Source organism: Leptopilina boulardi, unplaced genomic scaffold (assembly GCF_019393585.1).
Source record: "Leptopilina boulardi isolate dan_hultmark-lab unplaced genomic scaffold, ZJU_Lbou_2.1 LbouV2_223, whole genome shotgun sequence".
Taxonomy (NCBI): Eukaryota; Metazoa; Arthropoda; class Insecta; order Hymenoptera; family Figitidae; genus Leptopilina; species Leptopilina boulardi.
This window is the reverse complement of record NW_026137778.1, coordinates 577,511-594,562: the sequence shown is the minus strand read 5'-3', so window position 1 is coordinate 594,562 and position 17,052 is coordinate 577,511. Positions and strand designations below refer to the sequence as shown.

The following is a 17,052-nucleotide window of genomic DNA, read 5'->3' as shown; positions in this document are numbered from 1 at the left end:
AAGAATCCACATTTAACGGTTCTTGCAAGAAATTTTAAATTTTGAGAAGATGCTCGTTCCCAGATAGACTTGTTTGTAATTCTAGAATTAGATGTCATACGGTAACAATAATGATTTTTAAATATTTTAGTGAATACTTGTTTTTACTAGATAGTTGGAGAAAATGAAAATGAAAATGAATGAAAATTTGTAGGTAAATCAGAATTGATGAATAAACTGTGAAATCTAGAACGTATTGACGAAAAAACATTGTAAAAACTAGTTCTCACTAGACAATTTTTGTATTGACTACCCAATGGGAAATAGATTACTGTTGCAGTACTGCACATATCTTTTGTTTTGTCCAAACATTGTTGCAATTTGACAAACTTTTCTCATTGGGTAATTTCTGATTTTAAGGGTAACATATATATTTAAAGTAGGTATTGTTTTGAATGTTGACATATAACAAGATAGGGTTAGTTAGTAGAAGGCCAGTAGAATTAGATCCAGATTGTATTGCGTGGTCAAACTTAAATTATTTCTCACTTAAAGAAAATGTAAAAATTTTGACCATGCAACATAGTATGGAATGCATGTATAAAATTTTCACGGCCATTAACTGTTTCCAATGTTTTAATGTTTGCATTCCGTGCTCACCAAGTCCTACGTAAGTGAGACTTTCCTGCAGGTTTCTGTGTCTTGCCGGCAACGGGCTTTATTAATGAGTGAATATTATTTCAGGAAACGGCAACACCATATGACGTGGTGCCTTCAATGAGACCAGTCGTTTTGGTAGGACCATCACTCAAAGGATACGAAGTGACTGACATGATGCAAAAAGCACTTTTTGATTTCTTGAAACATAAGTTTGCGGGAAGGTAACTGTTCAAATAATTAAGTAATAATAATAACAATAATAATGTACTGAATAATAACCATTTTCAGAATCATTATAACTAGGGTAATGGCTGATATTTCCTTGGCTAAGAGATCTTTACTAAATAATCCAACAAAAAGAGCAATTATGGAACGATCATCAAGTAGGAGTAGTTGTTTAGCAGAGGTTCAAGCCGAAATTGAACGAATATTTGAACTCGCTAGAACGCTTCAGGTATTTCATTGACGAGTGAAATTTGAAAAAATGAAACATGTAATGATTAACATTTATTTCAGCTCGTTGTTCTCGACTGCGATACCATCAATCATCCGTCACAGTTAGCAAAAACGAGTTTGGCACCTACGATTGTCTATTTAAAAATATCGTCTCCTAAAGTTCTTCAAAGACTAATTAAGTCACGCGGCAAATCACAATCACGTCACTTAAACGTACAAATGGTAGCAGCTGAGAAACTTGCACAGTGTCCTGATGAAATGTTTGACGTTATTTTAGATGAAAATCAATTAGATGAAGCTTGTGACCACGTTGCTGAATATCTTGAAGCATACTGGAGAGCAACACATCCTCCAGTTGTACAAGCCGTACCTCGAGCTATACCTGCACCTGATGCACCTGTAGACGCACTATCACCTCGCGTTACATCAGGTATTTACTTTTGTATTTATGTATATTATTCCTGCAATTTTTTCAGGTTTAAACAATTTTTTAAAATAAAAAAATCTTTAAATTTAAAATTAATTTTCTAAAAACTGATATTTAAATAATGTTCAGTTTTCAATGTTTTTCTTAATTTATTAATTTTTCCGTAAATAATTAATTTTTTTTGCAACACTAACCTCTAAAGTTAAATTTTACACACCGAAAAGTGTGTGTAAAGATGCTCTTTTTAAAATGGTGTGTAAATTGATTCACTTTACGCACCGAAATTTTTCTCACATAATATAAGGATTTTTTTAGACCATACAAAACCACAAAATTAAAAAAAGAACTTTACTTTTAAATTTATACACTACTGCTTAATGATATTTTTCCTGATTTTCGATTGATTTTTTTAATTCTATACAGTCGAAATTATTCTAATAGAGAGTTGGAATTCTCCATCATAGGTACTTAACTTTAGAGGTGGGTATTGTAAAAAATGTTGTATGATACACGTGCGTAAATCTGATTATACTCGTGTGATCACTCACTTTACGCACTTGTATCATAAATAACTATTACACAGCCCCACAAAAAAAAAAAAGTGTCATGTACTTTTGACCGGAATACCCTAACCCTATGTATTTTGACGCGCTGAACACGAATCCGAAGTCCGTTTTGCTCCATCACGTCAGGATTTTTTTCTAACCTCAAAAAACATGTCGGATTTTGAGAAGTAGGCGATTTTTTTAAAAATTGATGTATTAATTTCAAACTTGGTATCTGGGGGTTTTTTGTGTCGCTGATTACGAATCTGAAGTTAGATTTTCAAAATCCAAAATGGCGGATCCAATATGGCGGACGAATTTTGAAAAAATTTTAAGATTTACTTCAAACTTGGTATCTAGGGGTTTTTTGGGTCGCTGATTACGAATCTGATGTCAGATTTCCGAAATTCGACATGTCTGATTCAATATTAAGGAATTATTTAAAAAAATTGTCAGATTATTATGAAATTTGGTATCTACAGGTTTTCTAAGTTGCTGACAAGTAACACTAGGGAAGTGCCATACGACGATTTTTCTGAAACTTGGCAGTTTTGTAGTTTTTTAAAAACAATTTGACACGTATGTTTTGTTTTTCCCCAAAAGCTGATTTATGGGGGGGGGAACTACCCCTTGAATTTTTTTTGGTAGGGGGACATTATTTTACGAAATTTTTTAAAAATTAATGTGCAATAGTGTATCTGGGGGTTTTTTGAGTCGCTGATTACGAATATGATGTCAGTTTTCAAAAATTGATAATGGCGTATCTAGTATGGCCGATAGAAGTCCATGTTGGATATGCCATTTTAAATTTTTGAAAACTGACATCATATTCGTAATCAGCGACCCAAAAAACCCCCAGATACAGATAATGGCGTATCTAATATGTCCGATAGAAGTCCATGTTGGATATGCCATTTTGAATTTTTCAAATCTGACATCATATTCGTAATCAGCGACCCAAAAAACCCCCAGATACCAAGTTTGAAGTAAATCTTAAAATTTTTTCAAAATTCGTCCGCCATATTGGATCCGCCATTTTGGATTTTGAAAATCTAACTTCAGATTCGTAATCAGCGACACAAAAAACCCCCAGATACCAAGTTTGAAATTAATACATCAATTTTTAAAAAAATCGCCTACTTCTCAAAATCCGACATGTTTTTTGAGGTTAGAAAAAAATCCTGACGTGATGGAGCAAAACGGACTTCGGATTCGTGTTCAGCGCGTCAAAATACATAGGGTTAGGGTATTCCGGTCAAAAGTACATGACACTTTTTTTTTTTTGTGGGGCTGTGTTATCGTTCTTGGGCTTTTTTAATTAAACGTTTCATCACAATTTTAATTTTTTGCAAGCATTAAGGGGAGGGATATCTATATTTACGTTGTTGACAATGTGCACCGTACATCTGACAGCACAGTTACACGTAACTGCAGAAATTGCTGCTCCCATCTTGAAAATTTTTCACTGACAATGCCAGGAAAGCTTACTTGAAGCAGAAAAATGTACTCTTGTGTAGAAAAATTGACGAAGAAACTTAATGGAAACTTTCTTTGCAATTTTCACCTCTAAATTATGTGCAGTAGATTTCTATCATAGTTATGGCTGCGAAATAATTTTTTGAAACCTTCCGTAGGGGCCACAAGGGTGTATTACAAATATCTTAACCTTTAATTCCATCTTTTGCAGAGTCTTTTCTGAACATTGATGGAAACAAAAAAAATGGATTTATTGTCTCAAATTTAACCGTTAATCTTTCTTCATAAGCGGTCATTTTTCTTCTTCGATCAAGCTTTCTTAACACTGACGATTTGTAAATAAATTATTATAAATACAGTAAAACCCCGTTTATCCAAGCTCGCTTTATCCGAGGTGGTGTCCCAGTAGGAAATTCTGTATTATCTGAATCTAGTCTACTTCATCCGAGTTATTTTTAATTTTAGTTTTTTATAAATATGAGTTTATTTGTAATAAATTCAAATTGTTTAAATTATTATGGAATATATACAATATTATTTTCCCGTTTGTAATAAATAATAATTGTTTAAACAATAATAATGTAAAATTGTAATAACAATTCGGATTATCCGAGTTTTCGCCTTATCCGAGGCAGGTCCGGTCCACATTAGCTCGGATAACCGGAGTTCTACTGTAAATTCAATTTCATAATAAAAAATACTATTGAACATTAAAGTACACCCAACAAAGTAAAAAAAGCAATAATCATTTCCGGAGAAATTCTTTTAATTTGCACTGGGAATTTTAAGTTATTAATTTGTACGACTTAAAAATTAGATTTAAAATTTCTCTGGAATTTTCTGAAATTTGACCTTGAAAACCTGGAACAGACCTGGAACCTTAATTAAAGATTTTTGTATGAACCATAAAAACGTCACAATTGCATTGAAAGACTTTTCGTTTAAATGACAAACGAGCGATTAACATTTATCGAAGGTTGGTTTTTAAAAAGAATAAAATTCTACTTTTACACAGAACGTTTTAGAACTTTTAATCCTCAATATATCGTAATCAATAAGAGAGCTATTATATTTTTTTGATACGAAAAATCTTTCAATGTGAGTTCGTTTTGGGTTTGTAAAATTAAAGTGTAATGATGGACTGAGATAATATTCTTTTTAAGGCCACTGCGGTCTGTTGTATTATTATTATTTTAAAAAACTGAGCTTAAATATATTTTTTACAGTTGAAAATAATATCATTAGGTCTTTGTTGAATGATACGGAATTTTAAAAGTTGTTTAGCATGGTATATAATATATCGCTCAATTTGTATACGTACACATTATTATTTACAAACTTTGAATTAAATTTAACTCAAAAAAATATTTAATTTTGCAGCAACAGATATTTACTTAAAGTCTCACTAATGATTGACAAATTTTGCTTCAATAGACTCATATTGTTAAATTTATCACTATAAAAATTCATCTCACTTTAACCAACGTGGTTTTATTGTTGTTATTGGGTCACGCGATTGTTATTATATTAATTTCTCGACAAATGATAAATGAATTAAGCTGGAATTGTGCGAAACCCAAGCAAAAATTTACAACCGGCGCAGTGTTGCGCCAGTACTGGCAGTTACTGGCAAAGTACTGACCGCCAATATTGAACCAATACTGGCATATGTTTGGGATGATAATGTTTATTAGCACTGGTCATTAGTAATGGCTTAGTACTGGCGTTCAGTACTGGTTCAATACTAGAATTTAGCAGTAATTCTGTATTTTGCCAATACGGGCAAAATCATAGTAACCAGTAATAAGCCAGCACTGGTAGATATTCAAAATTCAGGGTTCTTTTTGCTTTTTACATTAATTGAGCAGCTGGATCGAAGAACCGACTCATAGCATTAACTATTATTAATAATAACTATTATTATAATAACTTTTAAATTGTTATTTTTTTATATTAACATTTTACTCTTTATTTTATTATTCAAATAATTTCTTCAAATATTATAAAATATATATTTATTTGTATTTCCTTAAATTACCGAAATTGAATGAAATTATTGGTTAAAATAGAGTTTATTTGATTCAAATACATTTTTTCAGTGTAAGAAAAATAATTTGAGAACTTCATTAATTATGTATTTTTTTTATTAAAAAGTTTTAATATTAAATTTAAATTTCATAATTCCGTTAACGAACGCATTGCAGTAATCGAAAAGAAGTATTAAAATAATTTTAAAAAAATATGTATGTAATTTAATTTCTAACCAACAAAAATACACAATTTTCACGTCTACGAAGTTGGCGTCGACGCTCAACGTCGAAAATTATTTTTCTCGGGACCAAAAATAACAAATAATTTTTAAAAAAGTTTTGGGTTCACATAATACCTTAAAAAGTATTTCTTAAGGCATTACATATTATGGACCGAAAATCTTTAAAAAAAAAAAAGTAATTTGACATTTTAGGTCCTGTGAAAAATAATTTTCGGCGCTGAGCGTCAACGCTAACTTCATGGAGGTCAATTTTGATAATTTTTCTGGATACTGGCATTCGGTATTGAATTAATACTGACCGAGTACTGGTTTGCCATTACTGTCTCAATAATACTGGCACAGTACAGAATTTAATCCATATCAGTACTGAACCAATATTGGTAAGCCAACTGTCGGCCAGCCAGTATTGGTGCATGATTGCGCCTGTTGTCAATATCGGCGTTTGACAGAAATTTTTACTTGGGAAGTATATAATAATTTAGATTTTTTCACATAGCTCAATTCATTTAATATTTTAAGATAAATCCGACCTATAAATGAAAATTGAAACGATCACGTCACCTAATAATCACATTTTGTTAACAAACATTTTTTTCATATTATTTATAATTAATTTTGATCTCACATTAATTTTAACATATTTGATTTTTATGAATAAATTAACACTGAAATCTTTTCTTAACATCTTAGGTGGACATCATGATGTTTATATGATAAGAGGTAACCCAATCTTTTCCTGAAATTTATTTGTTTACAGTATATTTAAAAATATCTAATGCACGTAGTTGTTGCATGTCTTAAATTTAGAGGTTCGATAAACAATTTCCTATTTCAAAGCCTGTTACATAAAAATGAGAGCTCGTATTTAAAAGAAAATTGCAACACAATTCAACACATTTCTTCAGAATCCTATGCTACAGAATTTATCTCATATTTTACAAAACCTATATAGTATATATATATATATATCGTGTTGCACAATTCTCCAGCATTCATTTTTTATATATATAAAAACAATATTTTCTATCATCAGAAATGTAATATTTTTTTCGATCAATTTTACGAAAGCATTAAATAAAATTAAATTTAAAGATTCTTTTTATGCAATGGTTATAATGAAACATTATAGAGGGGGTTTTTTCGCGTGAATATCAGTCATGCACACTAAGTATCATTTTCTAGCTCATATTGTGTTTCTTTTCAGCAATTATGTATGGCTCAACACACTTGTATCCACAGCAATGACAGTTAGTTTACAATTTCTCTTCTGTTTCAACGATTTCTTTGTCTCTATATATGCACATTGCTCATTTGCGACACATTTTTATTTATTTAATTTAAAATTATTTCTATTCCAACGCTTAATGCGCATGTCGAGCTCCTTTTTTTCGATAACATAACATGAGTATTTGTGCGCAGATGAAAACCAAATGCAATAATTACAAAAAAGTAAATTAACATATCAGTGAAATATAATAATGCTCCAAAACTAATTAAACTAATATAATTATTAATATAAACTAATGCTCATATACGTTAGTATACATACATAAAAATGGGAAACAATAAGGGAAAAAGAAAATTCCACATTCCATGTAAAAATTATCATTTTTACTACCGTGATCAGAGAGAAATAGAAGAGTAAAACAGAAATAACATGTATACATATTAATATAAATTAATGAATTTCTTATAAGAGTAGAAAATTTAAGTTAGGGAGTTACAAAAGATAACACACGTCAACAAAATTTTCTTGATTAAAATGGCAAAGCCGATTCTGATATGGGATTCTTAAAAATATTGAATTGACTAGTTTTCGAGCAATTTAGGTTTAAATCTGCTAAACACCGGGTATGTTATTGGCAAAGAGACTTAATATAACTATCTGCAAAAGACGCAATAAAAAAATTACCTTTATTTTTCTTTTATTCTCAGTGATTGTTCGAAACCATTTTTTGATATAATACTGGTCGACAGACAGTTTCATTGCGTCGCTTTACTATTTTACAGATGTTGAATAAAGTTCAAACCTTGTTTGATAGAAAACTAGAGAAAATCCAATATATTTCTGACATTACAGAAAAAATCCTTTAAGAATCGAATATAACATTTGAGTCAACATGAATTTATTGAAATTTTATGGACTTGGTTCTATATTAGAGCTTATACCAAAGTGATGTTAAAGGGCGCATTACTAAGTGCAAAAAATTTTTCTGGCCCCGACCGTGAATTGTGAATTTAAGAAAATCCGAATTTCAATCCTATCAATGCCAGTCAGTTCCCGATCGGGGTCACATCGAGAAATTTCTGCATGAATGCGGGGTTCCTTACATCTTTAATAATAAAAGAAAGCTCTGATGTGCTTTTCTTCTGTTCGGTTTAAAAGACTTGGAGGCGGTGGCTGCCACAGGAATCATCCGAAAAGAAGGCAAAGTCACCCTAAGTCGGGAATCCAATAAGTCCAAACGAAGAGAATCAAGTTAAGTTTTCCCTACTGTGGTCATTTCCTTTGAGAGAGGTGTATGAACTCTCCTTTTTTTTCTCTTTCTTTCTCCCATACTCAGCAATTTTTGCGGATCAATTGGTCATCTGACTTGGTTCTGGTCATAAGATTAGCTGAGAAAATAAAGACAGCTCTAGTGGTCCGTTGGTTACCTCGCGTTGTAAGTACGATTTGATGCATGGATCAAATGAGACCAGATTTTCAAATTTTCAAGCATAGATTACCCTATAGAATAACTTATAGTTATAGAACGTGTTTTCATCCCTTAATCAAAAATCTTTAATTCTTTCATTTTTTATTTCATAATGATAAAACCTTCAAGACATCGGACTTGTCTGACAGTTTTAACTTTCTATATTTTTATAATGAGAATAAATATTTATTACTATTACTGTTTACATTAACTTTTTTAAAATTATTTTAAAGTTTATATTTTAAGTATTCTTGTAAAGAGTCCGAAGTCTGCTAAATAGTGAATATTAACTTATTATTTTCATTTAAGAGTAATAAGAATTACTATTCAATCATGCATCACTTAAAAAACATATTACATACCTTACCCATATAATTCATGTTTAGAAAAAAGGCCAATCAATCTTAGAAGTTCAGTGGAAGTATGTAATTATTGTAATGATGTTTCAAATTAACCGCTCAGAGGTGATATGGTTTCTTGAAACCGCGGGGGTAGTACATATTTATATTACAAAGTTTTTTAAAAATCGTTTTCCATAAAGTACAATTTCACACTATAGATAGAGCTTATTACAAGATAATTTAGAAATTAATTTTATCGACAAATAATTATTGAAATTAAATTTTGTTCTGAAAATGCACCGTACTATAGTACGCCTTTATGAGAATTAAGAGCATTTGAACCTTCGTGACGTCACAAATCATGGCGCATGACACGCAAACTTCTCAGGTATGTGAAAAGCACAATTTTGAATATTTTTTAAAAAAACCTTTTGGAAAATATTCAGAATAACACAGACTCTGTCTGTTATGTGCGAAAAATTCAAAATTTTGCGTTTAAAACGTTTTTTAAACAATGTTTAAGTTGGTTGTCACAAGTAAGGAAAAATACACGAATTGCTTATATGTAGGCCATTTTTGGAACTTAAACATTGTTTAAAAAACGTTTTAAACGCAAAATTTTGAATTTTTCGCACATAACAGACAGAGTCTGTGTTATTCTGAATATTTTCCAAAAGGTTTTTTTAAAAAATATTCAAAATTGTGCTTTTCACATACCTGAGAAGTTTGCGTGTCATGCGCCATGATTTGTGACGTCACGAAGGTTCAAATGCTCTTAAGGCATGACGTTCCTCCATCGAGTGCGAGTGCCTTGTTTTATGGAGGTTCTACAATAGGTCTAAATTTTTTTCCTATAGGTCAAACTATAGAACAAAAATTTAGCCTTGGACTTGCCTTTTACACCTATTATAAAACCTCCATTAAAGATAGATCTCCCCCGTTAATGAATTGTGGAAAACCCAATAGACCTTTTCATTTAAGATCGAAAGTTGGAGTTAAGCCAAGACATAAAGCTCGATCCACAATGTTTCGAGCAACTTTAAATGAAAATGTATAGTGTTTTGTAAATTTTATTCAAAAACTGAAAGAAAAACGTATTCTATGATCGAAATCAATGTTTGTAAAGGTAAACATAACCCGGCTTAAAAAACTTGTACAAGAAAATGTACAAGTTCTTGTACATGTTCATGACCGAACTTGTACATTTTCTTGTACGTGTTCAGCATCCGGAATTGAGACATTTTCTTGTACAGGTTCAAGTAAATTTTCTTGAGTCACCAATTGAACTGGTACAAGTTCACGTACATGTTCCTCCCTATTGAAAATCCCTGTACAAGATTTTGTACAAGAAAATGTACAATTTCGGCACCAAAATTTGGAACAAGTTCTTGTATCAGAACTTGTACAAGATCTTGCACAAGAAAATACATATTCTTGTGCAGGTTCATTTATGTCTTCGTTGGGTAAAAATTAAAAACTTTAAAGGCTGCGCAGTAGTAGTTTTAATTTTTAGGTATAAAGATTTTTGATTTTATGAAAAATATTTTTTTAATTTCTTAATGATATACATACAGGGTGTTCCAAAAGTAAGGAAACTTGCAAATATCTCGAAAAGTACGAATTTTCGTAAAAAATGTTCAATACAAAAGTTGTGCCAAACAAAAATATCTACATTGTTGAAACCAAAAAATTGGGCCCCGGGCCCAATGTTGGGCCCTACAATGAAAAAAGTAGTTTTCTTAAATGAGACCACTAATTTTGAATATCAGATTCGTAATCCCCATGAAATTCTGCGTTCAGACATGTGGTATAAGTGCCGAAAATATTGGGCCCAATCCAAGATATCGGGCCCAACATTTTTCGACAAAGAAATAAATTTAAAAAATCCTATCTTTGGGGGTTTTTGGGGACACAGGATTACAAAATTTAAAGCTACTTTTCAAATTGGGCACAGAGCCCAATGTAGGATTCCGCGGCCCAATGTAAGGCCCACAGTAAAAAAATTAGTTGTCTAAAATAAAACCCACTAATTTTTAGTATCCATTTCGTAATCGTCATGAAATTTTGGATTTAGTTTTGTAGTACAAATGCCAAAAATATTGGGCCCAATATTTTTGGCATTTAGACTTATTTTTTTAATGTGGGCCTTACATTGGGCCGCGGAATCCTACATTGGGCTCTGTGCCCAATTTGAAAAGTAGCTTTGAATTTTGTAATCCTGTGACCCCAAAAACCCCCAAAGATACGATTTTTTAAATGTATTTCTTTGTCGAAAATGTTGGGCCCCATATCTTGGATTGGGCCCAATATTTTCGGCACTTATACCACACGTCTGAACACAGAATTTCATGGGGATTACGAATTTGATATTCAAAATTAGTGGTCTCCTTTAAGAAACCTACTTTTTTCATTGTAGGGCCCAACATTGGGCCCGGGGCCCAATTTTTGGGTTTCACCAATGTAGATCTTTTTGTTTGGAACAACTTTTGTATTGAACATTTTTTACAAAAATTCGTACTTTTCGAGATATTTGCAAGTTTCCATACTTTTGGAACACCCTGTATAGTAACAGAGAAAGATGAGACCTAATATGTATTTTTTCAAGAGAGATGTAACCGTTTTCTAATTTTTTATGTATTTCCTGTATTTTCTGCGTTTATTGTGTATGATCAACATTTATTTTTCAAATTAAAGACTTATATAAAGAAAGTGGGAGGAGGACAATATGTGCAACAAGTCTCTTATACTCGCACCTAAATTGAGTATTTGGTACCTGCACTATTTATGAATAATTCGGAGAGTTAAAAACTAGCCGACACTGCTTAAAAATCGCCTACAAAAATAGTATGTATGTATTTAACTTAAAGAGCGGAAAAGGAGTAAATCGTTAAGTTGTCTTCCAATTTAAAATGTTATAGCACCATCAATGTCATTTGATGTTATACCTACTTACGCAAATTTTAACTCTTTAGATTTTTACTCCCTATGTGATTCAGCTTCGAAAATTTATTTCTTTTCTTATTCTGTTTTATTGCACGAATTCATAATTTCATAATATTCACTGCTTTAACTTACACTCTATAACACATTCTTTCAAAGCATGTTAATGCCTTGTGTTTTAAAAACTGTTTCTCGCTTCAAGATAAAAAGATAGAACTCAGTATTAAGTAGATAATTTTATTAAATGCAATTCGAACATTTTCTAATCTAATAACATTTACACAATAAGGTACCTAAGGTACTGCCTTCTATCTTTAGAAATAAAATGATTTCAAAATTTATGTAAAGCAGGAAATAAATGTAGCAATAAAATGGATTATTCTTAAATGAAAAAATTGATATACTTTACCGTTGGAAATTGTCAAGAGTACTATTAAAAACACATCTGTTTTTAAACTATGATAACTTAGTCAATATATATGTGAATTGGACAGTTAAAAGGGACCTTGTCCGAAAAAATCGGTTCTTTGCAATTTATCATCGAAAAAATAGAAATCGATTTTTTTTAACGTAAAGTCCCTTTAAACTGTCCAGGTCTCATATAAATGAACACCATTGAAAAGTTTACTAAATTCTACGTCTAACGATATTGTTGAAAATTGTATAGCCATTAAAAAATTATATCACTTGACAAGTTTGGAAAAAAATTCAGAATTTTTTTATTTTCGTATAATATGTATGACTAGCAGCAAAACCAAGAAAAATTTGTAGAAAAATTCTGAAATTTATACCAGAACACCTTAAATTATACATTTAATTTAAATCCAAGAAAGAAAAAATCTTAAGGGGTTCCCAACATACTTTCGAGCATATTTTTCAATAAAATCATGTGATTTGTTGAATTTTTATAGTCAATTAAATGGTATTTGTTTCAAATGCAGAAATTATTTACATACATATTTATTAATAATCAAGTAATTGACTAAATTTTTTCAAGTGTATAAAAAAAGAGTTACAGTGTCACAATCAACAATTCTAATATACTTAAATACATATCCAATAAATAATCCAGTAAACAAAAAGAATTGGACGATAGCGGTTTACGGATTGGCCTGTCGTTTTTTGAATCCGATTTATTCTGACAATTGGTGAAATTTTTTAGGCGTGAAAATAAAGGTAATTAAGTTGTACCGGGCACAATAATAAAACTAATTAGAGAAACGCGTGAGAAAAATTTCACTTCGCTATGGGTAACAAACAGTGCTATCGTCTAATTCTTCTTTTGACTCCTGCTTTACTGCAATTTATTTTTTTCGGTAATTGTTTAAATAAATAATGCTTTTGTGAATTTCTAATTTTCTTTATTTGTATCAAGTGTTTTGGACACATTTTAGTACCAAAAGAAGAAACTTGAAATTACTGTTTTTTGTACACAAATATATCGAAAAAAACTTGGTAAGATTTTGGAAATACGCAAGAGCCAGTTATTTAAATAATGACTTTTTTCAATATATAATATTGTCATCGATTATACTGTGTGCTTCACGCCATACAGGTTCCACTCGTCGATCACGCCTTGAAAGATTGGATCGCGAAACCGAGGAGGAATATAGCGTAGAGTACAACAATCGGCGTCGTCAACAGGATTGAGATCAACCAAGGCCCCGGGGCCTTATTCTAGAACTAAAACTACGAACTACAGCCCTTTAGTTCTATGATGGTTTTAATAATTTTTGGTACTCATCTTCGTCAAAGAAGTCAGTACTTTCATGATGGACAACCTAAAAACATAATCATTGTTGATAAATTATTTATATTTGTTATAAATTTCATAGTAAAACGTGGGGAGTAAATTTGACTCTTTAAAATAAATCAACTATTCAGAAGAGTATTTTAAAGATACTCTCAAAAAGAGACAGGAAGAGAAAAAGAGATAAATTATTTTTGTTGAACCTTCTTTTAATTCCTTAAAAAAGGAGTAAAATTTATTCCCTGTTTTACTACAATATAATATATTAAGCATTTACATGTAATGTCTTAATTCAAAAATTCAATTTCTCAAAACAAAGTGAAACTTGAGGAAATTGTTGATCTATATGGTGGTAATATAACCCAAGAATTTTTTTTTACTTTTTTTTTTGAATGCTCTTTTCATTGGTGAATTCTGTTCTTTAATGTTTTTGAAATTATACCTTCATTTTTTTGCCTGTCAGAATGTTTTCAGGCCCACGAAAACAAAAGATTTTGTTCATAAATGATGTTATCCGACAAATATGTTTTTATTACGTATGTAGATAAAAAACATTAAAATAGAGGACGATGACAAACAAAATTGACTAAATTTTTCCCTCTATTATCCCCAAATGTGCCAAAAAAGTCAACAACTTTTTTGGTTTTTATTAACACCAAACAGGACAACAATTTTCCTAAAGTTTCACTTTGTTTCGAGAAATTGAATTTTTGAGTTGAGACATTACACGTAAACGCTTCATATATTTATATATATATATATATATATACATATTGTCACTAAAAAATTCCTGAATTAAAACTTCCAATACGTGTATTGGAATTACAATACATAATTAGTGATAGTTTAGTAAAATTGCCTTACCTACATTAATATAATTTAATTAATTTTCATTTTACTATAAATATATTGTAAATTTCGTACATTTAAATTACAAGTATTGTAACGTCTCTCTACAATACTAATTGTAAGTATTGTAGCTTTAAAATTTCCAATATTTTTAGCAAATGAATATGTTTATATACCAATGTTAAATTGGAACAAAAAATCATAACTCTAAGAACCACTTTCACCAGCTTTAATTATACTTTAATTACTTAATCTCCGATTAACTCTCTAAAGCAAAATTCTTTTTAATTCAAGAAGAACTTTAAAAACGCTTTTGTAAGACTTACATATTTATAAAATTCTCTTATTCAGATTTTAATCTAATATTGTGTATTCAGTTTCATATAACTTTTTTAAAATTAAAATTCCTTAAGAAAATTTCGCTTTTCAGGACATTTGTTGAACAAACTAAAAAGTATTCTTGATTAAGTCACTTTATCTTAGATTAAGATGTTTCTGAATCCTTTTGAGCAATATACATCAAGATTCAAAAGTGTCATATTTATCAACTGCAATGTACTTATAAATCGTATTAAGGAAGAAAATCAAAAGTTAGTCCGATTCCATTTTCTTATTTTTAAGTCATAAAGTAATTAGATTAGTAAACAATTTCATTTTTCCTTTATTTACCAAAAATGTATCTCTTTTTTTTTGTTAAATAACTAAGACATTATTTCTAAAATACTTGTATTAGCATCTTTACATACACACATACAGTATTGAGTTAGCTAAATTTTTTCTCTGTGTATTTTATAATTTACATAAAGCATTTACTAAAATTTCGTATAACTTTTCTCTCAGCGTAATATTGATTCATTCAAGTTTTGAAATGTTACCGTTGTACATACGCAATATATGAAACGTTGCCTTAATATTGCAAGGTAATATTTTCAAAGTTGTGTGTCAATCTTGCAGCAAAATACATATATGTTTTAGAGAGAAATTATGTGTTAAGTATAGTTGGTGAAATTGGGCCTAAAAATTTTTTTATATAGAAGAAAAACAAAAAGAATTTGAAATAATTTCTAGTTATCTATTATTATTTTCAACTAAAAAGCCTGCACATTAATTATTTATCCACTTAGAACATTTTTTTACGCGAAACATGCATGAGTATTGGGTGCAATGTTTCTCAGCTAATATTAAAAATATCAATATCAGTGCAATATTTCCATTTTTATGCGAACCTAGCACCACAATAATCAGTCAATTTTTATGGAAAAATTTGTGCTAAGTAGATAAAATGTAAAAATTTATATATGTATATGTATATAAACTTAATTGCAAAAATTCCCCTAACTCCCAGCGACAAATATTCTACTGCGATTCCAAAAGTGCGTATATATGCTAATGAATCGGTAAATTTAACTGAATTTTTTACTGCTTCATTACTGAATAAACATACTTATTAGAATTAGTGGTAACTTACTTATTTATTGTTGATTCAGATTTAGAGAGTGTATTATGACTTCCATGTTGAAGAATGTAATTGTTGTTGATTTACAGAGACAATCAAAAAAACATTTTAAAAAACCAGAGCTGATTTCAGATCTTGTTTAATGTTTTTTCGATTTTCTCTGTGGCACAACATATACTTATAAAGAAGTCATATATGACGTTGACCTTTTACTGTATATCTATTAACATTCTAAATTTTAAATCAGTGAAATTTCACTATTATGAATTTAGAATGGATTTTTTGGAATAATACTTTATAAGTGAGAGGCGAGCCAGAAAAATCGGTTCTTCGATCAGCCTTTCATCATCAGTACCTAATAGGTATATACTCCTGTGATTTATAAAAACAGTGTTAACTGCACAAAAATAAAAAAGGAGTGTTTTATAGTGTTTTAAAAATTAACAATAAAATTAGAAATAATTTTTGTATAATTTGAAAATTACCTTTAATTACAAGATATATTTATGAAAAGTTTAAACAAATACAATATTGATATATTGAAAAATAAATATTTGAATACATTTTTTTGTGCAGTTGACGCTGGTTTGTAAAGTTGTGGGTTGATTATATGCATCAAGCGATCAATTGAAAAATTTCAAATGATTGCAAAATATTTCTCAAATAATCTTTTAAAAGTGGAAGCAACAAAATATCATGCAGTCCCTGGGGTCTTAATAGAGACTACTTGTACAGGAGTGCAAATGTATGAATGTATGTGTGTGCGTACCTTCCTGATTCGCCAAATAAAATATCATCGAGTTGTTTTATATAAAATATCGTGTAGATGAAATAATAAATTAAATTAACTGAAATAAAACACTTAATTCAATTATAATTTTATGTTTGTTTAATGGAATTAAACATTGTAAATAAAGCAGAAATGAAGAAAAAATAGACTGAGAAAACTGTTTCCTATACATATTTTCATCCTACCAAATTTTTTGTTTAAGATTTTTCTGTTCGACCTACCAATTTTCTTGATTAATTAAACAAAATATTAAAACTGATTACGGAATATCGAATAAATTCTGGACTCCCAATTTATTTTTAGTTTAAAACTTCTTCTTTCATAAAAGAAGATAAACTCAAAAACTATACATTCATTTGTTTTCAATGTAAATAGTGAAAATAAAAATTACTTAAAGAAGAACTTTTTAAAAACT

At 29.9% G+C, this 17,052-nt stretch overlaps 1 protein-coding gene across 12 annotated transcripts in view; it reads left to right on the top strand.

Annotated features, from left to right (window-relative positions):
* LOC127279806 (voltage-dependent L-type calcium channel subunit beta-2) overlaps nt 1-16,724 on the top strand; it is a 63,320-nt gene extending 46,596 nt beyond the window's left edge. For 9 of the 12 annotated variants that reach the window (XR_007842701.1, XR_007842700.1, XR_007842699.1 and 6 more), the window contains 6 exons: nt 724-860; nt 928-1,093; nt 1,156-1,525; nt 6,506-6,535; nt 8,202-8,478; nt 13,348-16,724. Coding sequence is in view for 3 of the 12 variants with exons in the window: in XM_051302396.1 (XP_051158353.1) it covers nt 724-860; nt 928-1,093; nt 1,156-1,525; nt 6,506-6,535; nt 13,348-13,442 (798 nt within the window). In the remaining 9 variants the exon portion in view is untranslated. Of the gene's footprint in view, nt 1-723; nt 861-927; nt 1,094-1,155; nt 1,526-6,505; nt 6,536-7,019; nt 7,063-8,201; nt 8,479-13,347 lie in introns of all 12 variants that reach the window. The other 3 variants (XM_051302399.1, XM_051302396.1, XM_051302397.1) reach the window with 3 other exon arrangements.
* The last annotated feature ends 328 nt before the right edge of the window (nt 16,725-17,052 follow it).